A 23,682-nucleotide genomic window follows, 5' to 3' on the forward strand; every position below is an offset into this window, starting at 1 on the left:
AAAACAAAACAAGCAAAGTAGAAAAACAAATTCTTTATTGAAAATATAAAGAGCCAGTGCCGAGCCGGTAAAGCAAAGCTATTCATTTAAAATAGGCTCAAAGAGCTTCAACATTTCCTAAAACGACATAAACAACAACAACAACATCTCAGACATGTTTCTGTAAAAACATGATACATTAACACTATGAAGGAAGGCAATTCTAAGCGCAGTACCACAAATGGCCACACGGTGTTGGAGGCACCAGGACTGGAAAAAAAAAGTGCTTGTTTTCTAGTTTGTAAAAGTTGAAAATTATGGCGCATGACGACCACACTGAAAAGAAAATATACTGCATGATGAAAAAAAAATTAAGCAGTTTTTTCAGATAAAAGGTCATCTGAGATAACTTCACCTTTTTTTTCTTGAAATCAGACTAATCTTGAGGGGGGAAAAAATCTGTCGTAACTTGCCACCATTTCTGACTATTCTTGTAATGTCGTTTTAAAAATAAAATGGATTTATTCATGTAATGTTTTTTTTACAGTACCAAAATATTTCTAGAAAAACACCATTTATCCCTGAAAAACTAAAAGACTTTTCAATCTTTTTTCCTCCATAATAAGATGATGATTTATTTTTTTTTTTTGGTCTGGAAAAAGTAATTTAAAAAATCTAACTTCAATCTCAGTATTGCTTTCCCCCCCAGTGTGGCTGCAATACTCATCTTCACACAAAACCATTTTTGACGTGACGAACACAAATGTCACTTTTCCTATGGTCTGCCACAGCAGAAAAAAACAGTGTCGTACCAAAAAAAAAAAAAAAAAGTCAGTCAGTGAGTTAAGTGCGAGTGCCGATTTGTTCTCTCACACACTCGTGGCCACACCAGGAAAGGCCCGAGAGGTCTGAAATCTCGTCTCACAGCAGCAGTTTGGCTCCAGTTCCGAAGTCCAACCTCTTGACCAGCCTGCGCAAACGAATCACAAGCGATGAGGACGGAGTCGTCGCGGCGACGAGAGCGGGCCGCCTTACCCTTTGTGGTAGTGTCCGTTGGCGGGCGGCGCGGCGGGGAGATTCTCGGCCGGGAGTCTGCGGCCGGCCGGCTGCTCGTGGACGTACTCGCGACACGACGCCAGCTTGGATTCCAGATTCTATCATGTCGGAAAAGGATTTGTAAAGTTCCTGTTGTGCTCCCGCAAGGTCCTACGACCTTGGCCAAGGAGGCCGAGTTTACATTGCTGTCCCATTGACATCCCAGAATCAAACCTTGAACCTTTTGACTGCGAGACAACAATGCTAACTACAGGCACCGAGCATGAAAGTTCTCACCCCGACTTTCCTGAGCAGCTCGCCGACAATGTTGAGCGCAGAAATTCTGGCCGACGTCGTCAGAGGACTCACAGACGTGCTACTGTCACCTGTGAACGAGACTAAACATCAATAAACAGCAATTTCTAAAGCATTAGAATTCAACTTTAATTAAGGTTGAAATCGATTTAAGGTTTAATTGATATTTAACATTTATTTCATGTTTAATTGAGTGCTTAGTGGTGTTTTTGGACTGACCCGTGTCGACGGACGGCGTTTTGGGTGCGGAGGGCGCTCGGATGTGCGTGTTGGCGGACATTTTGTCTTCAGTCTTTTTGTCTGGAGGTGTGAGGGGCGGCGAGGGGAAGGGCGCCGACGATGATGATGAGGAGGAGGAGGAAGGCTCTGTGGAGGTGTTGGTCGTGTGCGTCTGCTGCTTCTGCTGCACGGCGAGCTCCTGGCGTAGGTCTGCAACGCATCAGTCATCAGCAAATTATTCAAAGCGATATTATTGGCTGTAATATTACACCTTTTGTTCTTCGCAAAAACTTTTCTTGCGATATGCCTTTTCTAATGAAAAACAGTTTTAAAGAGGGGATTTTAAAAAAATACAAATAAATAAAAATCTGACTTTATTCTTGTGATATAGATTTTTCAGTTGACAAAAAAAAAAAAAAAAAAAAAAAGAATTTGAAATTTTAATTATGATTTGTTAAAATCTGCAATCAACATTTAATTAACATTCAAATCATGTTTAATTCATTGTCGACATCATTTTTAAGTAAGGTTTCAATTGTTTTAAGGATTAAACGATCTTCACCTTTACAATTTTAATCCTTACATCATTTTGAATTGGGGTGTCAATTGCTTTTGATCAAGGTTGAAGCCATGTTTAAGGAATATTTAATTAACAACTCTCCAAAATGACAGCGGACAATCAATGAGTCAGGAACGTGGTCTGACCTCTGGCTTCATCCTTGAGCCTCTGCACGGACTCCAGAAGGTTCTCCTTGTCGTCCAGCTCGCTCTCCAGGAAGGCGTTCCTCTCGATGGCCCGGTTCATGCGCAGCTCAAAGTCTTCCAAAGACATGATGGTGGCCCTGAAGGCGCAGAGACTTAAACGTCACGAGCGCTTAAATTGGATGACGCAAACACCACCCGATGCGGAAGTCAAAGTCATTGTCTCGTGCGCGAAATAGTTGATAAGCAATAATGCCGTTTTTTTTTTTTTTTTTTACTGACAACTGTGGGTGTTGAAACCTTTCACCAGGTAAAGTGACATTTCACGCACGTGCGTTGAAATGTTTCACTGTGAAAACGTTTCTTGGAAGGAGCTCCAATACTACTTGAGACACCAGTAAATTCAACCGGCTCAACTTCAAACCCCAAATTCTAAAAGGGGTACCTTTGACACAAAATGGGCAGCGTGAAAGGGGTGTAGCCTCCTAAGATTTGGGTCAAATTTACACTCTAATCAAGGCTTTTCATACAGCCAGTAGCCACCCCATCTTGCAAACTGGGGAAATTTGCAGATTCACCCCCCCCTCCCATCAGTGTCAATACCTTTCACACCGTCTAAAAGGTTTAAACATGGCCTCCCCTTGCTCACCTCTTGGCTCGCTCCAGGTCGTCATTGGCCTGTTCCAGCTCCCTGATGTACTTGTGCAGGTGGTCGCGAATGGACGTTGCTTCGGCCAGTTCGCCCTCCAGCGTCGACATCTGACGACACGCCTCCGAGTGCTGTGTGCCGTACTTCTCCTTGGGGGGGTGGGGGGGGGGGGGGGTGAAATGACAAATAAGTCAAGGAGAAGTGACATTTTTTTTTGTCGGACTCCATGGAATCACAAAATCAAATTCACAACTAAAGCCACCGTTTAGCCTCTATTTGAGTCGTCGTCTTCGTCCCTTACACTGTGTCGGTACCTTTCCCACATTCCAACATCACACTGATGGAACCATATAGGACACCGATATTAATAATACAGCGTTATTCATGGAATGCCATAAGAGGACGAGTCATATGGAAGAGCAGACATGGCCGACGGCGTCAACAGCTGCTTCCTGCTGATTCCTCTTGCCTCAATCACCCCCGCTGTGTGTAAGTGTGAGCGTGTAAACAGCCATGAAACCCAACATCTATCAGCCGATCAACAGGAAAACCCCAGACTTAACATCTTAAAAAAATAAATCAATAGACATTTCTGTACAATTACCCCTTAGGAGGACCTTTAAATCTACACCCTCAGTTGACCCTAAGCACAAAATACTAAAATTCTTCAAACAAAATCAATCTTTTAAAACTATTTCAGCCTGAAGCATACATGCGCGTTAATTGCATTTGAGGACTCAGCCATACGCTTTCTCTAGATCTACAAAAACACAATGCAGCTCCTTCTGACCTTCTGACCTTCTCCATCAACACCCTCAAGGCAAATAACGCATCTGTGGTACTCATGAAACCATACTGTTGCTCGCAAATACTCACTTCTGTCCAGAGTCGAGCCTCCACTACTCTTCCCCACAACTTCATTGTGTGGCTCACAATGAAAATTGTGGGTGGGTTGGGGGGGGGGGGGGGAAATAAAACAAACTGGATACTTCATTATGTATATCCTCTCAAGAGCTCCAATACAAATGGATGTGCCTAATGTTGTGTCCAGTGAGTTTTCAATAAATTACCACTTCTTCCGCAGTTAAATATCAGATGAACAAGAGAGTCATTCAAGTCCAGTTTGTGTTCTTCGCACAAACGCGACGAGTCACAGAATGTTCCGCTTGGGTCTCATGGCGTTCCCGCCTGGAGGACGCAGCTAACTTTAAAATATTTTCGTGTGGAGAGAGGAACACGATCTTGGGAGGAAAAAAAAAAAAAAAAAAAAAAAACAATGCCGCTTGTGTTAGTGTAAAAACGTTCCCCCACTAACCGCAGTTTAGGGTTAGAGTTTTGCGCCTTCAGTGTAGTGCCACATCACATCATGCCCAGCGGCACTGAGCTCGAGTGGATGAAATGCAGAAAAATTAAGACCAAGAAGACAGAAGGTCCCCAACTTCCCCCCCCCCCCCCCCCCCCCCCCCCCCCAAATACATTTAAGTGTACGGGATGGGTAAAACTAAAGAAGAAGGAAAAAAAGAAATTGACATGGTCTCGCCATATCATGGCTTTTCACCGCCGGAACGATAAACGGGCACTCACTGTAGTTTTCAAAAGCGACAAATGTCCTGATTGGTTGGTTGGTTACCTTGTAGTTTTCGAGGTCCATTCGCAAGCGGTTGTTAGCGGCCAGCAGCTCACGGTTCCTCGTCTCGTACACTTTGAGCTCTGCTTCCAGCTCTGCCTCGTAGTCGCGGCTCATTTGCTGGAACTCCTGCAGCTCTTCCTGGGCTTCCTCAGCACTGAAAACACACCCAAAAAAAAGGAGAGCATACTCAGACTTTACTCAATAAACATAGCATTATGCCTGTCAACATATTCAAAAAGGACTCCCAAGTTTGTTTCCATCCGAGCAATTGGAAGTTGCTGCTCATTTTCCCTAAATTCCACTTCAATCCTGTGGCAACAAGCAAGTGATCTCCCACAAGATGCCAATGTGAGCACACAAGATATCTTATCTTTTCATGTGGCGTGACTAGCAAAAATAAGCTAGTCTTCTCTATCAGGTCTGATCCTCTGAAAAAAAATAAAAATAAAAAAATGCCTGCGACATTTTAGGAGACCATGTGAGAATGTGCTTTCACAAATGTGAAAGTAAAATCAACTAATATTTCAGATAACACTTGGAGGCATTTCTTGCCAAGGTGTCAATATTTTGGGGGGGAAAAACGGGGTTTAACAGGGAAAAACAAACCTCTGCCGGTGCTTGGCAGTCTTCTCCTTCCAGTAGTGAACTTCCTCCTTCAAGGATCCAAAGTCTGGAGTGTCGGGATCCTCCATCTCCATCCCCAGCCTGGCTGAATGCAGCCAAACGCGGCCCAACTTGTCGATGCAGTCAAGCCGTCTGGGCGTGAAAGGAGGTCCATTTGGAAAGCAGTCAATTGGAGCTCGAGTTCCATTTTCCCCCAATGACAAAATCGACTTGTGTCATGATAAAATAAATAGAAATGGCTCGCCAGGACTTTCTTCCACATTCGGCGTACGACTTATTGCTCTTAGTAGGGTTGCAGTGAAGTTTACATCGAAGTCCGTTGTCCACTTGGACAATAGGCAATTTTAAATCTCAATTCGTTTTTCATGAAAACTCCCGGTGTAATCGTACATACAACTAATCGAAATAACTCTTTCATTGTTTCTTACATATTCAGCTTAAGACTTAACGATTGTAGTTGGGCCCAGTCAAGCGCGTGAGGAATTCAGTTTGGAAAATGCCCACTTTTAGTCTCATTTACACTTTGTAATCAAAATTCCTGATGCATCGTGTAAAAAAAAAAAAAAAAAAAAAAAAAAAAAAAAAACTGAAATTGCTCTTTGGGACTCTCTGTCATATTTGGCAATATATATCTTTGACCCCAGTTGGGTGCAGTCACACCTCCAACGAAGTCCGTTTGGAAATTAGCCAATTTTACTCTCATTAGACATTTTAATAAGTACAAAACGTGCAGAAATGACTTTGAGGCTAGCTCACATTGCATAGAACATTATTTTTTCATTTCGCCTTTTAAACTCAAATTAACAACTTGAATTAGTGCAGTAGCGAGACAATGGCAAACGTCATTCGACCAGAACAGACTAAAATAAGTGGATCATATTATGCGTTAAATGGATTTAAAGCTCTCGCTTGAAATGGCTTTTTTTTTTTTTTTTTTTTTAAACAACTTTTCATACAAAGTTTGAACAAATTAAGACACGTCAAAACTTACTAGACAACAAAAAAAGATGTATAAAGGATAGTGGTTACTTCAACGTGTAGTGGCGAATAATGTTGAAATGACTTACTTCTGGAGGGGTTAGGCAGCTCAAACTTTGCAATCCAAAGAACAAGAGAGTCAATGGAATCTCCTCCTCTCGGCTTTTTAATGCAAATAAGTTAGCGGTCCCTGCTAAAAGGAGTTAACCATTTAAATCCCAGCTGACTTAAACACACCGCAGGTCTCCGGGGAGAAAGTGTCGTGGAAAGGCGACGAAACACGCCCAACGTCTCACTCGCCGCTGACTGACTTTCTTAACGAATAATGACCACGTTTACCGTCTGGATGTTATTCCGAGAAGTTTAAATCACACTTTACCACAAGCTGGGCGTCACAAAAGTTGCTGCCGCCGTGGGATAGGAACGGCGAACAATACACGCTGCCATTCATATTGTCCGGAAACGTCCACCAATCACAAGTTACGTGTCCGGTCTCGTTCCCGCTTTCTATTAGCCGTTGGAGGTGGCAGTCAAATTAAATGGGCGTGGTGTTTGTCTAGTTATCCAATCAACTGAGCGATAAAGGAAGAGGCGTATCTGCATAATCTTCCCAGTCTAGACGTTTTGATGGATTAGTGAGGGTCCGTGATGCCTTTGATGGCTATCGGAAATCGAAAATATTACCCCAATCGTTGAGGAATATGATGGATTTTGTGGTGGTATATGTAAATTGTAAATGTACTTCGATGTTTTATAACTAGGTACAACAAGTAAATACATAAATAAAATAAAGTTTATTGTGCTTTCATCTGTTGTGTTAAAAGTAAGAACCCGACCATTTAAAAGTGTCATTAAGTGAAGTTTGGTGAGTTGGAAGCGCCTGATCACTTCCTGTTCCTCTGATTGGACGATGCCGTTCCCTGATAGCAGGGTCAGAGGTCACCACGGGTCAACTGTGTCCTTTTGCGAGGGATTAAGGCAATTGATCTGATCCTAGTTAATCCACACGCATTCGCCATCGCTTCACACAAAGCTGGTTCACACGCCAACGCTGTCCTTGATACCATCCTGAAACAAAGTGGGATGGATGAAATGGCGATTGTCACTGAAATAGGAGGTAATGAAAGTCACATAAAGGCTTTAAATTCAGAAATGCTAAATACAATCATAATGACACTTCCTGGGTGGGATCCTAGTGTAATCTAGCACCTAACTGAACTGGAAGTGCTGAGTGATAACAGACGGATTACTTTCAATGTCACCCTGAAAGCGGAGCTAATGACAGTCGCAAAACACTTTTGTTCTGATCGGACCTTAATGAAACATCCTGGGTGGCATTCTGGAATAGTCTAATGCTATCCTCGGATGTTTGGTTGAATGGCTGAAGACGATGAAGCAATAAAATAAAGATGACACGGTCATGATCCCTGCTGTGTTTTATTATTTTTTTTCTTGACAAGAAAACAATACATGGATAGTTCTTCCCATAATCATAAGAAAGATTACTGTATTAATTCCACTTACTGTATTAATAATGATAATAATAAAAGGGACATAAGGACTGTGTCGGGAGCTCCAGCACAGTACATAAGGTACCTTGGCTGATGGCAACAAAAACAGTCCTGTTGCCTTCATTCAACGTTTGTAGATTTCAAAGTATGTTAGGACAGGATGTACAGTATGTGTGATGAATTAACACAGCATTGTCATTTTAATAGCTCCAAAATGAGAATTCCCGATCCCTTAGCGAGGCTCTTTTGGGCATCCATTGTGAGGAAAATCCCTTTATTTTGTTGCCAAAACACAAGCTACATACCTGTCTTGTCTAGACGCCTAGACTACGACGTCCGCGTTAGTCATTCGAGGTAGAAAACCCAAAGTGGATTATATTCAACGCAAACACTGAGATGTGTCGACATGAGAAGGCACGAAATGGCGTCAAGTAGAATAATGGAGCCCTTCAATTTAGTTGCAGGAGTGTGTGGGCTGCATATTCTGAGAAGACTAAAAGTCGAAGTATTGGATAAACAATGCCAAAGCACTGTCACTACTGCTGTCCTACTTCCCTTGGACGGCCTAACATGGGTGGGCAAACGTTTGAGGTCAAGGTTCTCAAGTTCAAGGTCAAGGTCATTCACAAAAATAGTTGAAATGTGTCTCCAAAATATGTACAGGAAAAATAAATGACAAATCATGAATTATTCTAATTAATAATCTGATGATTTATAATTAACCAATTATTTATTACAGAAAATATCTTGAACGTATGTAGATTTTTGTCATTGTATGATTTAAAATAAAGTGATTAACTAATTATTTAATCAAATAAATCAATTTTAAAAATTATTAAAAAGACAAAATGCATGTTTTTACAAAAACAAAATTGATCAAATTATATTCACTTTTTATTCATTTCATATTCATTTATCTCAGTAAAGAATTGTTTAATTAATACACAGTAAATGATCAAATAAAAATGTGAATAAAATAAACAATTTTACATATACAACACTAGTTAATACATTTCCTTAAATAATTGGTTATTTAATGTATTTTAAATACTAAAATAAAATATTTGTAAAAAGAATTTTACACAGACATTTAACATTTTTAATTATTGTATTTGATCGTTTAATTTACGTGAAATGATAAATTAACAAATAGGAGTAAAATGAATAATTTTAACATTTTATTCAATAATTGTTCAATTAAATATGATTGTATTCATTGTAAAAAATATTATTTTTTTACCTCATCAATCAATGAACTGGCCCATCTATCCATTTTAAAAACGTTATAGCAGCACCGCCGAGCTGTAAATGTTGATGTGCCTCTTCAAATGTTACAATTATATTCATCTTTTGGGTTTGATACGTCATAGAGAAATAAATATAGTAATAGAAGTGAAACACATAATACTTTAAGGCACAAAAGTACACGATAAATGCATAGCCTGCTTATCATCTTAGCCGCAGCGACAGGGCTTATCTGCAATTGCTTCTGATTGGTTGAGCTTTATGGTTCTGGGGCTACAGCGCCACCTGTTGCCTTGGCATGTACGCATACATATGGACCCACTGTATACGGCCACGGGCTTGGACACAACAGGTGCTCCCGGTTGCCAGGGTGCTCTTCTCGGTACTCAACAGCAGCACGTGACTAGTTGTCCTCGGGGGTCCCGCGGTCCTGCTTCCTGGCCAGGCGGGCCTGGCGCATCTCCTCCAGCGTCTTGCGGGGGTCCACGATGAAGGCGAGCGCCACGCCGGCTGTGCCGTCGCCGTCCTGACGGGAGAAGCAGAGGAAGGTTGCCCACAGGAAGGCGCAGCAGCCCATGAAGGCCGTGCGCATGTGCAGAGGCAGCAGGGCGAAGTTCAGGAACTGACAACACACACACGCACAATTACAATTAGCTGGAGCAATTAGCATCACACGTGGTGGGGCACGGTTATCATTATTAAATACATTAGCAGCATGCTGTCATTTAACAACAATCTTTTTATCATTACTTAATATCAACGCACTATTATTTAACAAATATGGTGCCAGTGCCTGGTTATTTTTGAATTAATTAGCTACTTTTATGAACATGTGCAGTGCATGGTGATTATCACTATCAATTAACACGCAGTTATATAACTATACTTTAACTACTAGTGCATGATATAATGATAAGTAGCAATCTATAGTGTCATTTATGAATGTGTATTGTCATAACAATTAACGTAGAGTCGTTTAACAACAGCCAGGATATGTTTTATCATGATTATTAATTGGTATATAACAATACCTTATATCTATTAGCATTGACTCGTGGATGTTCATGGTCATTTAGCGTATGTTCTTTGTCATTATTAATTAACAATCATTTTAACGACTACTAGTGCATGTTTATTATCACTATTAATTAATATACTGTTCCTGAACAAGGACTAGTCAGCGTATGCTTATTATCATGATCACGTAACACAGTCTTTTCACAACTACTACATTTATGATTATTATCAACTGATATCGTCATTTAACAACTAGTGGGTGTTTATTATGTTTAACAACTACTAATAACAAAGTTATTTAACAATTACTACAGTATGTTTTTTTTTTTATAAATCAGTATTTGATACACTGTCATTCAACAACGACTACGCTTATTATTAGTACCAATTGACATAAAGCCATTTGACAACTATTAGCCCACGTTTATGATGATTATTAACTGACATAATGTAATTTAACAACGACGACTGCGCGTTATGATCATTACTCAACAACAGACTGTAATATAAGAACTTCTAGTTCAGTGATTCTCAACTGCTGTCACATTCCTTTTATTTGCAAGGTCACGAGCCACATCTACGTTAAGAACAACAAAAGATGTTTTGGGGTTTTTGTTTTGTTTTGTTTTGTTTTCAAAATAGCCTCTGAAAACACATGCACAATAGTGTATACTATATTTCCAAACGCTGTTTCCAATGAGTAGGATGTACCGCCAAAAGCGTATTACTAGCCAAGACAGCTGCTAACCAGGAGGCTGAGCTACACGATGTTTGTTTACAGAGTAAACTAGTGGCTAGGACACAAGGAAGTGAAATTCCCCGTTGCTTACCTAATACACTATGTTCCGTTTGGCAACTTGGTGCACGTCTGCACTGCAGCGAAAGAAATCCTAACACGAATACATATAATCTTTTATTAGCTGTCCGCGACCCACCCAAAATTTTGAGAATCACTGATCTAAAATCATGACAAATCGACATGTTTAACAACTACTCGGGCGTGTTTATTAGGATTTTTAATGAACAACACAGCACAGTTATTCAATAAGCACAAGTGTCTCGTCGACTTTGGCTGCGCTCACATGACGAGGTGTCAAATCGTCTATGCGACCGCTGCTGAGGTCATTTATAAATATGTATACACGCATTCTTTGTGGGCGCATTCTTGTCGATACAAATAGAAAATGGGAAGTGAGTTGAAGACTAGCATGGAATATGAATAATAACCATGATGTTTACCTGCATGAAAGGCCAGTACATGAGTCCAGTCTGCAGGAGGAAACACAACCTGACTTTATCTTCAAAATCAAGTACATTTATGAAGTGTACATATATTGTACAAGCATATACTTTACATGAATCAGATTCCAGACTAATTCCTATTTGCGAGCAAATGTTGTCAGTCCGCTTCACTTCCACAGATACTACACTAGAGGCATGTGTCATCTGGGTTAATCCCAGTGGCGACGAGGGAAGAGGGTGATTTCCCCACCCCCCCCCCCCACCCACCCACCATCGCTCACCTTCCACGTGTTGAAAAACTTCTCCCGCCAGTCTTCAAGGACGTCCTCCTTTCCCTCCAGGAAGCTCACCCCTGGAAGACAGAACAGAAACTCAACGGAGATCACGCAAGATCTTTGGTCAAGAATCCAAACTTGTGAAACTGGAAATGGGCAAAATGAACCTTGGAATTGCCGCTTTAAAGCTAAATGACTGACTTTTGAAAATGACCACATTTTATAATGCTAAGTGAAACTGTCTTCGAGGGCTGAATATTTTCAAAATTCTATGAGGTGCTACTAGACCACTTTCGGGGTCTTTGGCCCAGTAAAATTAAAACGATAAGAATGCAATGAACATCATTTCATGAGCAGCTACTTAAATTAAAATGTTCACAATATGTGTCTATTTTTCTTGAAATTAACGTGCACACTTAATAAAATGGCAGACACCGGTGTCAAACTGGTGGCCCGGGGGCCAGATCCGGCCCGCAACATCATTTTATGTGGCCCGCGAATGCAAATCATGTGTGTCGACTTCATGTTTCTTTTGAAAATACCAAAATTGGTGTCTTGTATAATGTTGAGCTATTGCAAGCATTTTATGCTATGATGCGTGTAGAAACTGGCTACGAGGGCTGAATTTTCATAGAACCCCATACAGGGAGTGCTACTAAACCCATTTTGGGAGTATTGCACTCTTTCACTATCAACTTCTAAGTCAAAATTAGAATACAATCACAAACGTACCCGTGTAGAAGACACTGGTGGCCAGCGGGGAGGCGAAGCTCTGGTCCAGCAGCAGCTTTCGGAAGAGCATCCCGGCCGACTTGCCCGGAAAACGTCGCTCCAGCGCCCTCATCCAGAAGTAGTTCAAGTTGCCGTGGAAGGTGACCGCCACCACGGCCACGTTGCGCGTGTGAGTCCAGTCCAGTCGCTCCTTGTGCGCCAGGAGCTGGTGCGCCAGGTCACCTCCGGCGAACAGGCCGCCGTAGAGCGTCACGTTGGCCAGCCAGGGGAAGCGCTTGGCGGCCTCCCGCAGCACCAGCCTCCGCATGCCGAGGAGGTGGTGCGCTCAGGACGCGAATGGGGCTCACGTCACGCACTGAAGTTTCTCGCGCATCCTCCTGGACGAGCGTGACGTCATCAGCCAAGATCGCCTCGGAGTCTGCGCACAACGAAACATTTGCAAGAAAGATAAAGCTCGTTTTTTTAATTCATTTGTTTTATTGACACCCCCAGAGAGGTTGTCATTGCGCAGAATTTCGGCATAAAGCCTTATTTGTCATCATTTGAATATTACAAAGACGTCACACGAACGGCGTCAGATGAGCAGGGGACCCGAAGAAGACGAGGGGGGAATCCTTCTATTGGTTAATTTGCATGTCAATCAAAGCAAACTGGTCTGTGATTGGCCCGTCGTGCTTAAAGCCCTACTCAAGTGTCGTTTGTGGACTTGCGTTAGAAACTCAAGCGAACGTGTCTCCGTCTTCAGGCAGCGTTTCTCTCAATCTGGATTTTGGCGACGAAATGAAGGCCAGGAAACATTAACCCAAAAGAAAAAAAAAAGAAGGTACGCTTGACATTACGGGGGCCGTGTTTGACGATGGCTTGGCCGCCGTCGCTTCCTTGTTTGCGAGTGTTATCCGTCGCTTGTGGTTCGAGTAACAATTCGTCGTGTTTTGGGCCACCAGCGAACTGCTGCAACTTGGCTGCCGTCTTGGCGGTGTTGGGCAAGAAGAAACGCTTCTACAATACGATTAATGCGCCTCCGCCAGTGCCAAAATTCATAACAACAACCATAGCTAGAGGCTCTTAACTCGCCATTGTTTCCAGTTAGCGATACAGCTGTTAACTTTTTTTTGGCTAGCTCTGCTGTCATCCTCCTCCCAATTGGGGGACGCTCTAAAAAAAAAAAAAAAAAAAATCATTTATGTTAATAGCGACGTTTCTTTTGTGCATAGCACCAAAGCCGAATTTTGAAGAACCGCTGTTATATATAGAAAATAACAATTTCCCTGACGTGTCACATATTGTGGTGTTTTGACCATCGGGCAAAGTTAAGAAATATGAAATTGTGCAACTGAGTTTGGCTTTTTGGCGTTAGAGCGATAGATACCAGCTATTACATTAACGTTTTAACAGGAACGTTTTTATTTGTCTTCTCATAAAACAAAGCCGATGTTCGCAGAACCTATGATATATGTAGAAAACCACCATTTCTCTTTTGTATGACTTACTGTGGTGTTTTGGCATTAGGGCAAATGTATAAAAATGTGCGATTGTGCAGCTGACGCCGGCTTCTTGGCGTCGAGAAGTAGATCCCATCTATACATAAGCTATTAAGTTAACCTGTTTATGAATAGCAATCATTTGTCTTGCATTCTACGAGAGCCGATGTTAACAGAACCTGTGCTATCTTTACAAATCCATCACTTCTTTTTTTTATTTTTTAAATGTTTTTTTTTTAAAGGATGAATTGTGGTATTTTGCCAGTAGGGCAAATGTAAAAAGAAAAAAAAAAGTGACGTGTCCACCTGACTTTGGCCTCTTGTCATCCAGAGCGATAGATACCAGCTATAAATAAGATATGTTAAGTGTGTGTGTTATGAGTGTGTGTATGGTTAGGGTGGCGTAATTGGATGACAACAAATCTAAGAGATTACGGAAGATGTTGCAACAAGTGGTGACATGTCTTCTGGTTGATGATAGTTATGTGGTTTCCATAACTTTGCTCTTTGTCAGAGCATGTGTGGCATTTAACACTGTAACATAAAACCGCCCCATCACTAAGTATAATGTCTATTTTAATGCCCTCACATTATATCTTGCAGAGTATCCTGATGTCGAATCTTTCTTGTTATGGCCTGCTTGTACACTGCAGTCAGTAGTCACTTTCAGACCTGGACCAGCAGGACACGTTCACATGCACACCGACCTAAACGCTCCCCAGAAAATAAGCGCTTTATCCTCAAATTAAAGCTGAGATGGAGTTCATTGTTGCAACCGCACCCGGGCAATAAGACCAGACATTTTTTTTTTTTTTTAATCTTGCAGCTGCGTGTTTTCTTCCCCAAAAAGAAGGATTACACTCATGAGAATTAATGACTTCAGGCCTCTTATTTTACTGGGAGAAAAGAAAAAAAAAAGTCATAATAAAAGGCTGGACAGTTGGTGGAACATGATAGGCGTGAGAGAGAGTGCGGACTATTGTTCCGCCAGTGCATGCCTGCATAATTAAAATGCACATTAATGGGCAGCAGTGTGCAAACAACACGCATGTGCACAGTTGTTTGCCGCCGTTGTTTATTCATATGCTTTTTAACTAGTGAATTCATTTATTTTTTTTGACCGAAAGTGTGTGTCGCAGTTCCACACGAAGCACCCCGAGGCTTTCGAAGAGACTTCCTCTTTCGACGCGGCCAAGGAAACGCGCTCGACCGCAGTGAGAAGATGCACAAAAGCGAGTCACAATAACACACCAGAAGACAGATGATAACAACAGGCGGTCAGGTTTTAAATCACATTCTGAACTGGCACACAAATATATGTAAAAAAAAAGTTAACCGCTATCAATAGTAACACAATAAAAACAATAATCAGTCTATTTTCTATTTTTCATTTATTTTCACAATTCAGGAGTTCCCAGGTTTCTGTCCTGGACATTTCTGTATGTCAACTGCCATTGATGTATATATTCATTAAGTACATTTTTCAATGGGTCGGTGTAGAAGAGGGACTCACTCAGCTTGTCTGTAAAATTCAGGTTTGCATTGCTCGATAGCGCCTCCCTGAGGGAAGGAGCTGGAAGAGGTGATGACCAGGATGTGAAGGGTCCAAGAGGATTTTGCACGCACTTGTCTTAGTTCTGGGAGCGTGCAAGTCCTCAAGGGTGGGTAGGGGGGGGGGTACCGACAATCTTTTCAGCTGTTTTGATTGTCCGTTGCAGTCGGAGTTTGTCCTTTTTTTTGGTGGCAACACCAAACCAGACTGTTATCGAGGAAGACGGGACTGATTTGATGCCTGCTGTGTAGAACTGCCTCAAGTGACTGTGGTGCCGTCGGCAAACTTCAGGAGTTTGACAGCTGAGTGCGTTGAGGTGCAGTCGTTATTGTGTTGAGAGAAGAACAGCGGAGAAAGGACACATCCTTGGGGCACCCCAGTGCTGATGGTGCGTGTGGATGAGGTGGTGTCCCCCAGCCTCACCTGCTGTGCCCTGCCCGTCACGAAGCTGTGGGTGGGATGCAGGGAGCGCTACATACTACACTGTGTGGATGTGGTGCATGCCAGAATCGATTCATGACCAAAATTGTCTTGATTTTTCTGACATTTGGGCAATTCAATGTGAGGCTGTCACATTATGCTACGCTAGCTACGTGTGCTAACTTCCTGCGTGTGTGTGCACGCATGTATGTCTGCGTTTGTGCGTGTGCGCCAGTAAGTCGTGAGTGAGTGGCGATGATGTCGGTAGAGGTGGACGTGCTGCTGCAGGAGGCCAAGGAGAGCATCGAGGCGGCTCAGAACTTTCGCAGCGAGCTGCAGCAGAGACTCAATGGACTCAACCAGGCACGCAAACAGGTGCGCTTACTCCTCCTCCTCCTCATCATCATCAAGGGCCTATATTTTGCTAAATTAACCTTTTCTAGTATTTTGGATGTAATATTGTCTCTATGGTGCCTCATTAAACATGAAATATGAATTAAAATTGTCCACGCATTCCTGAGCTCCGCACATTTTTCTGTCGAGAGGCCTGAAATCAGGTCATTCGAATTTCTCGAGCTTATCTACGTCAGTAGCGAAGATCTCTGCCTAGCTCTCCAGCGCTGTCAACATAACAAAGACGTGCGCTCTCACAATTGGGTCTACGACACGGAGGCAACCAATCAGAGGAAAGGGGGCGGTCTTAGTCAAATATGGACAAAGCGGATCCAAAACTTGGTCAAACAGAAGTAACTGTCAGAGAGGCCTTTTGTGGACACTCGTATGACAAAACCAAGGTGTTTTTTTTTTTTTTTTTTTTTTAAACTGAAATTGACACTTGTCCACATTAGAGAGTCACTCTATGGATGTCTAAATAGCCAAAATATGGGAGCTTTCATAGACTTGCTTTCTTTATGACTGTTGAAAACAGAAGTGGTAAAATGCGCACTATTGAAACCTGAACACTTACTTGAAACCAAATTTCAAAACCCAGACTCAAAGCCATAACCCTGTCTTGAAACCCTACCTTGTAACCATAACTGTTGTTTAAAACCCCAACTCAAGCTTGAAATGCTAACCAAGGCCTGAAACCCTGACTTAGAACCCTAACCCTGGCTTTGAAGCGCTACTTGAAAAGTCAACACTATCTTGATACCCTAACCTAGACGTTATACCCCAACACTTAAAACTCGAAACCTAACCCTGTCTTAAAAACTCTACTTTGAAAAGTCAAACCCGTCTCAAAACCCTGACCTAGACTTTAAACCCCAACCCTGTCTTGACACACGGACCTTGATTTCAAACCCTAACCCCTTTTTAAATCCCTAACCTTGTCCTTAAACTTTACTTTTCAACCCTAAACCTGTTGAAACGTTGATAGAGACTCCCAGCGGCATTTAGTTTTTTCTCCCTGGCGGTGATGTCTCTTCCTTCCTGTTTTGGTCTTCACCGATCCAAGCGGCAGCAGCTCTCAGTAAACAATGTCTCCACTTCCTGTCGCCGCTCGCTCACATCAAGCCCCCCCGCGTCCCTCGGGCCCACAAACATTCTCGCTGTGACCAACAAACACTTTTTATTGTTTGATTGCCGTGTTTATTTTTACTGGACACACCATCACACATGGACGACGAGCAAGCCGACCGGGGACGTATTTTTATGATAACACATCACATCATATCAGTTGGTAGCACTAACTTGCTAGGCTACAAAATCTTTTTGTAGCCTAGCAAGTGTTTGGAGTCTTCAATTAACCTACCTAGCATATTTTTGGCATGTGGGAGGAAACCGCAGAAAACCCACGAAGGCACGGGAGAACGAGCAAACTCCACACAGGCGAGGCCGGATTTGAACCCGGGTCCTCAGAACTGTGAGGCAGGTGTGCTAACCAGTCGTCCACTTTGCTGCCCCAATGTCGAATGAATTAAACATACAATTAAAGATGATGTGGTTTATTTATTTATTTATTTATTTTTTTGGCCCAGTTTGTAACGTTTGAAATTTTTTAAGCAGAAGCTTTATAGCGTCTAATGTCGGAAGGTTATCGGTGATAGGAACCCATTTTAAGAAGTTTAGTTCCAGTCTTGAGGAAGAAGGAGGATCTCTGTGGCAGCTTAACTCTCATTAAGGGTGGACATTTTGTTGGTTTTGTTCCAAAAGTAAATTGGCAACATAAATGGTCTGAGGACAAAAGTTGAGGGATTGCCAAGGCGGAAGTCATTAAAACCCAGTATTATAGAAGTCACCACTAACATGTTGGTTATGTCTTTCTTCCATTCTGGTACTCATCTTCGTCCGCCAGGTTCGGGGCAGCTCGGGGCAGGCTCGCGAGGCCCTCCGCAGGCACTTCGCCGAACTGCAGGCGGCCGCCACCCGGCTGCTGTCGGAACGACTGAGCGCACTCCTCACCGAGGTGGATGCCATTGAGGCGGACAGCGTCAAGCCTCTTGATGACTGCCAGAGCCTGGTGGAGTACGGTGTTGGCCAGGCCGACGAGCTCCTCAGAGAGGGTTAAAAAAAAAAAATTGTTAAAAATGGCATCTGAAAAAGTGCTCGTTTATGATTTTTAAGGACTGCGTTTTCTCCGCAGGGGAAGCGGCGCTGCGCTGCGGTCTCGGCGAGAAAGAAGACAAACTGGGAAGCTTCACCAAGAAGGCCCTGCACATTCAATTGGACAGGTACAGTCGACTCAACTTGGGCTGAAACGATTATTTGAATAAGTCAAATAATTTGATTACAAAAAAAGTCTGAGCAAAATATCTCCCTCGAAGCTTCGCAGTGAAAGGTGCTCATGTTATTGCGGACTCACCTTAAATATCCGCTAACCCGAGCTAACGACAGCCAACTCTACACTCTCATTCGCTGACGCCCATGTCACCAGGCCAGGCGGGGTACACCCTCAACCGGTCGACAGATTTTTTTGGGTAATTCTTAGTGAGCCGGGAAGTACGGAAGCCTGCTAACTAGGGTCTCCATCTATGATTCAGATCATTGTCTGCTCTGACATGGAAAAAAAACAAACATTTGCATTCAACACAACAGGGTAAGAGAAGAGAGTTTAGGGTGTTGAACTTCACACCTCTATCCTGGAATTCTGCTACAATTCCCCGTCGGTACCTTTCACACAGAAAAGTAACAAAAGGGGTATTAAAGCAGATACTGCCTTCCCTGTTGAAAGCAGCTGTCGAAAAAAACAAAAACATCTCGTTTCACTCGGCTTCTCTCCTGCCTCTGTCACCCGTGAAGCTCTCAACTTCAGAGGCGGGATGGTGGCTTTATGATAAAGGGAACAGCGGAGTGTGGGTGGGAAATTTAACACTTGACACTGTCTTCTCCTGCCCTGTTGTGTTGAAAGTAACTGTTCCTTTCACACACTAAATATGAATTTATGATTGTTGTTTACTTAACTGCGTCTAACGGTGTGGTTGCGGTCCAGCCTGCCCGAGGTCCCCGCCTTGGTGGACGTCCCGTGCGTGTCGGCCCAGTTTGACGACTCCCTTCTGGTTCTGCTGCGGGACCACGTGTGCCGCCACGGTTCGGTGGCCTCGCACCCGCCCGTTCTCATCGAGGAGCTGCAGGAGAGACCCGGGAGCATCCTGGTGCGCTGGTGTAAGGTGAGCCTGCGGGGGGCGCTCCCGTACAACTGGATTTGAAAAGTTGTTTGTTTTCGTCACGCGTGTCACGTGCTTTCAGGTGGACGAGGACTTCGCCGCCGCCGACTACCGGCTGCAGTACCGGCGCTCGGGTAACGGCGGGAGCCAGTACGAGGATGCCTACGTGGGACGCGACACCGACTTCCTGGCCCTGGGCCTGGACCCCAACACCGACTACGTTTTCAGGGTGTGCGCCCGAGGGGAGGGTCGCACCGAGTGGAGCCCGTGGAGCGTCGCGCAGACCGGATACACCACCATGGAGCCGCACGGTGGCCACACGCAGGCACACACACACACACACACACACACACACCCCTTAACACTACATTTTGTTCACGTGTGTGTTCGTTATGTGTGCATGTGTATTGTTTGTGTTGTGTGTGTGTGTGTTGATGTATCGACTGTGTTTATGTTGCTGGTGTGTCTGTTTGGGCCTGCTTTGTTTGTGTGCGTTGGTCATTTGGGTGTGTGTTGCTTAATTGCATGTTTGTGTTTGCTGTGTCTGTGTTGTTTTTGTTGGTGTGTGTGGACATGTGGTGTTGTGCTTTTCTGTGTGTGTTTTATGTCTGAGTTGGTTGTGTGCATGTTTTTATATGTATATATATATGTGTGTATGCGTGTAGCATGGCGTGCGGGCACGGAGGGTTACATCGTGAGCAGCAGGCGCAACATCGCCTTGAGGAACGACTCGGCCCCGTCCAGCTGCCCTGTGCTCTACTCCAACGCACCCACCTACTTCTGCGGCCTCACGCTTACCTTTAAGTATGTGTGTGTGTGTGTATATATATATATATATACACACAAACACACACATTGCAATACTAACACACGCACACACACATATAATATAATATATCTCTGAAGAGTTTTTGTCACTTGAAGGATTTCCGCGACCGGTCAGCTGGACCGTCGGGACAGTTTGGGTGTGTGTGTAGACGGAGAAAAAGGGCAACACTCACTTCAGAGAGATCAGGCCGTCTGCATCTCCACCAATGGTATGGAAGGAATACTTTTTTTTTTTTTTTTTTTTTTTTTTTTAAATTAAAAACAACTAGGTGCTCATGTTGTTATATTAAAAAGCAGATTTAGTAAATAATTAGTTGTTCTTAAATCGTGATGGCTAAAATGTACTAGGTGGTGTTCAATCATGATTAAAAAGTAGCTTTAATGATAACTAGGTGTTACTATAGCAATATTAAAACTATTTGAAATCATAACTGGTTGTTATTAGATAATGATGAGGAGTCAAAATACTTAAATGAAAACATGGTGTTATAGCCTACAGTGATTCTTATAATTTCTCGTGTATGCTATACATTTTTTTCCCCACAAATAAAATCTTCAAATGTCAAATAGTGTGTATTATACATAGGTATAGTAAAAGTTCAAAAAATGCCCTTAATGGGAAATGTTTTCAGTATTTATGCTCTGATGCACCATAGTGTTTAGTTTTGGCACTGTAGCTTAATGGCTTGCACCACATACTGAAAGCTAGAGAGGTCATGTGCCCGATAACACTTTACCTCCTGGTGCAAGATAATTTGGAAAAAAAGAATAAATAATAGTCAAGACACAACAAGAGCTGCAGATGGCGGATAAACACACATAAGCGCTATTAACATTCACATTATTATAACTATTTATGGCATTAGTAGACTTACCGGCATAGAAAAGCATTTTAACAACTATACAACCGCGCTAGGCATGCTGGGAAATCCTCATGACGTCATAATTGACGTTATCATGGTCCCAGCGTGTCAAGCGCCATTGTATGGTTGCTAAAATACTGTTTTAAGTCCATTAGTCCCCTAATCCCATAAATAGTTGTAATAATGTGAATGCTAATTGAACTGTAAATCCCGCTCTAAAGCTTTTGTTGTGTCTGAACATTTATTTATTTTTTAATTAGTATCTTGCACCAGGAGTGAACATGTTATCTGGGCACATGACCTCGAGCGTTCAACACGTGCACACTGATTGATACACCAAAGTTATTTAATGATGGAAGGTTCCATGCCTTCATTAAAAAAAAAAAAAAAAAAAACCCCTTTGTTGTCCTTTTACAGGGTTTGCAAGATAATTTCCGTAAAACATTTTAGTGGGTCTTTTAGGCTCGGCAGTTGAAATGGCTGGACTTCTCATTCATATTTGATATGTAAATAAGCTTTGCTCTGATTGGATCACTAATCTCTTTAATGTAAATATGGAAAAAAGCGTTACTTTGATTGGTCCCTGGCAACATCTCAGCGACCATCTTGTGGTGGCAAAGCATTCATAGTGACGTCAGGCTTGAACAGTGATCCTGTATAGGCTGCACCTAAACGTTAGCCACTTTTTCCTGAGTGGGCGTGTACCAACCACGAAGTGGGCAGGCTCTTGAATAATTAGTAGCTTGGTACATCACAACCACACGAAAATCTGATGGGGTCGTTTTGCAAGCCTTATTTGGATGGAATGGGACCTTTAAAAAGTAACTAGGTATTTGATTTTTAGGATAACTAAAAACTATCTCAAATAATTTATTCTTAAGTAATGATGATGAATAATGTTTTTAATAATAACTAGGTCATATTAGTCATCATAATACTAAGTAGGTGGTGTTGCATTTTGGTTGTCAGGTGCTGTGTATGTGAACGGTAAGGAGATGACCAATCAGCTTCCGTCTGTCACTCTTGGCTCGGCGGTGACGTTCGACATGGAGGTCGTGGGCGTGGTCCCACTCAACAACAACAACCACGTTAGCGGCTTGAAACTGCGCGTCACCATTGGCTCGGGCAGCCGCGAGGTGGTTTTTGATTGGATGTTGGAGACGGCGGTGGACGGCCTCTTCTTCGGCTGCTCCTTCGCACACGCCGGCTGGAAAGTGCTCGTCTTCTAAAGGACGACAACGGGACATAAAAGTCATATTTACACCGAAAGTTCTAGCATCTTTTAGTTCTTCTTACTTCCTGAAACTGAGACTTTCCAATCTCTTAAGGTTCGTTGACCTCGCAAAAGTACTACCGTCCGTAGCAGGGTCTTCTTCTGGCTCCTGAAATAAACCCAAAAGTTGCTTTTTCACCGAAAGTTACGGGAACGTTTGGTCATTGGTGCTTTTAATTCCTGGAACTTAACTGTGCAAACACAATCATTTCTAGGATCATTTAGTTCTTGGTATCTGGAACTTGAAGATTTCTTTCAGGTATGACTCCCACCCCAAAGGTTCATGGACCTATCAAAAGTACTAACTCAACTAGCAGGGCCCCAATAAATCCATCAGTCTCCAGAAGCCATATTGTAGGACTAATGCGTGTTAGTTTATTTTGTTTACAATTACGTCTGTCAATATGTCATGATGACTTTATATGTATGTATATATGTGTGTGTGTGTGTGTATGTATGTGTATGTAAATAAATACCCTTCTGGGATTTATGTGAGAATCCAGAAAGACAGGAAACCTGACGTTTTTTTTTTTTTTTAAATCGGGGACACTGTGAAAGACGCACTTTTTCTTCTATATACCTTTGAGTCGCACACGTGTAGGTGTGATGATCCAGTATGAGATGGTGTGGAAGATGCCAATCAATGGAGGACAAGCAGTATGACTGAATTCTGGAAAAACGTCCCATATCAATGGAGACAGTCCTCCCTCGATCTTGATTTTATTTTTTAAAGCCATTCTTGAGTTTTGAGTATTTTCTCTTCACTCATGAACAAAATGTGATGTTCGATGTCCTCCTGTGTGTTCAGGCTTCCATGTTGGACTTTAGAGGCCCGCTTCAGGTACAAAGTTCTCACAAAAGCTCGCCTTTGTGTGTGGTCTTTTACTGTCTAATAAGATTTATTAATAATTTAGATGACTGTTTTTCTAAGGAGCTTATGTTACCGAATGGACTAATATTTCCAGATGTTTTACACAAGCTAATAGTGTTTTTGTCTTGTGTTGTTTGCTCAGTGAAGGATGTCTTGTCACTGGGGCCCACAAAATATATTTTATATATCTGTGTATATAAAAATAAATCATTCACAAGGACTTTGTCTTCCTGATAATTACTTTTATAAAAAAACATACTGATGTATATATATTTTTTAATATAAGAACATCCTGAAGATTATATATTTTTTCCCAATTATGTTTTTTTGGCAAGATTTATTTTACTATCCAGCGTCACATTGCTCTAGATTTTTGTGGCCATCCCGGAAATAACTAGGTAAAGTTAATGGTGACATCACTGCAATTTACATGAAAAATTACTACTACTAATGGAAACTGAGTAAATACCCCCCCCCCCCCCCCCCAAAAAAAATGGAAAATGTATAATGTAAAAATATACAAAATACAAAGGCAAGAAAAAAATAAATTTAACAAAATAAAAATGCAAGGAAATTCTCTGTCCGAGGCCACACTTAAAATATGGAAAATGTTCTATCAATTAGATTAAGAGCATC

General features: G+C 42.3%; 3 protein-coding genes across 6 annotated transcripts; 1 reads left to right on the forward strand and 2 right to left on the reverse strand.

Moving 5' to 3' along the window:
- Window positions 1-18: 18 nt before the first annotated feature.
- Window positions 19-6,616, reverse strand: LOC133466519 (nuclear distribution protein nudE homolog 1-A-like). 2 transcript variants are annotated; one of them, XM_061750315.1, is made up of 9 exons: window positions 6,221-6,616; window positions 5,136-5,285; window positions 4,530-4,683; window positions 2,900-3,048; window positions 2,254-2,390; window positions 1,549-1,758; window positions 1,312-1,400; window positions 1,015-1,133; window positions 19-949 (listed from the first exon to the last, which is right to left on the reverse strand). In XM_061750315.1, exons 2-9 carry the CDS (start codon window positions 5,225-5,227, stop codon window positions 901-903), a joined length of 999 nt encoding a protein of 332 aa, XP_061606299.1. In that variant the 5' UTR covers window positions 5,228-5,285; window positions 6,221-6,616; the 3' UTR covers window positions 19-900. The 2 variants fall into 2 exon arrangements, with proteins under 2 accessions (XP_061606299.1, XP_061606300.1); XM_061750316.1 differs by having other exon boundaries at window positions 6,511-6,610.
- A 933-nt stretch (window positions 6,617-7,549) lies between these two features.
- Window positions 7,550-12,669, reverse strand: LOC133466521 (mpv17-like protein). 2 transcript variants are annotated; one of them, XM_061750318.1, is made up of 4 exons: window positions 12,154-12,669; window positions 11,428-11,498; window positions 11,144-11,173; window positions 7,550-9,413 (listed from the first exon to the last, which is right to left on the reverse strand). In XM_061750318.1, the coding sequence occupies exons 1-4, from the start codon at window positions 12,458-12,460 to the stop codon at window positions 9,291-9,293; spliced, it is 531 nt and encodes a 176-aa protein (XP_061606302.1). In that variant the 5' UTR covers window positions 12,461-12,669; the 3' UTR covers window positions 7,550-9,290. The 2 variants fall into 2 exon arrangements, with proteins under 2 accessions (XP_061606302.1, XP_061606301.1); XM_061750317.1 differs by having other exon boundaries at window positions 7,550-9,509.
- Window positions 12,670-12,831: 162 nt separating this feature from the next.
- crlf3 (cytokine receptor-like factor 3) lies at window positions 12,832-22,635 on the forward strand. Of its 2 annotated transcripts, none has more exons than XM_061750312.1 (9): window positions 12,832-12,976; window positions 15,842-15,981; window positions 17,903-18,110; window positions 18,191-18,278; window positions 19,037-19,214; window positions 19,294-19,522; window positions 19,877-20,015; window positions 20,136-20,248; window positions 21,872-22,635. In XM_061750312.1, the coding sequence occupies exons 2-9, from the start codon at window positions 15,862-15,864 to the stop codon at window positions 22,129-22,131; spliced, it is 1,335 nt and encodes a 444-aa protein (XP_061606296.1). In that variant the 5' UTR covers window positions 12,832-12,976; window positions 15,842-15,861; the 3' UTR covers window positions 22,132-22,635. The 2 variants fall into 2 exon arrangements, with proteins under 2 accessions (XP_061606296.1, XP_061606297.1); XM_061750313.1 differs by having other exon boundaries at window positions 12,849-12,976; window positions 15,846-15,981.
- Window positions 22,636-23,682: the final 1,047 nt, after the last annotated feature.

This window comes from Phyllopteryx taeniolatus, chromosome 16 (genome assembly GCF_024500385.1).
Source record: "Phyllopteryx taeniolatus isolate TA_2022b chromosome 16, UOR_Ptae_1.2, whole genome shotgun sequence".
Classification (NCBI taxonomy): domain Eukaryota; kingdom Metazoa; phylum Chordata; class Actinopteri; order Syngnathiformes; family Syngnathidae; genus Phyllopteryx; species Phyllopteryx taeniolatus.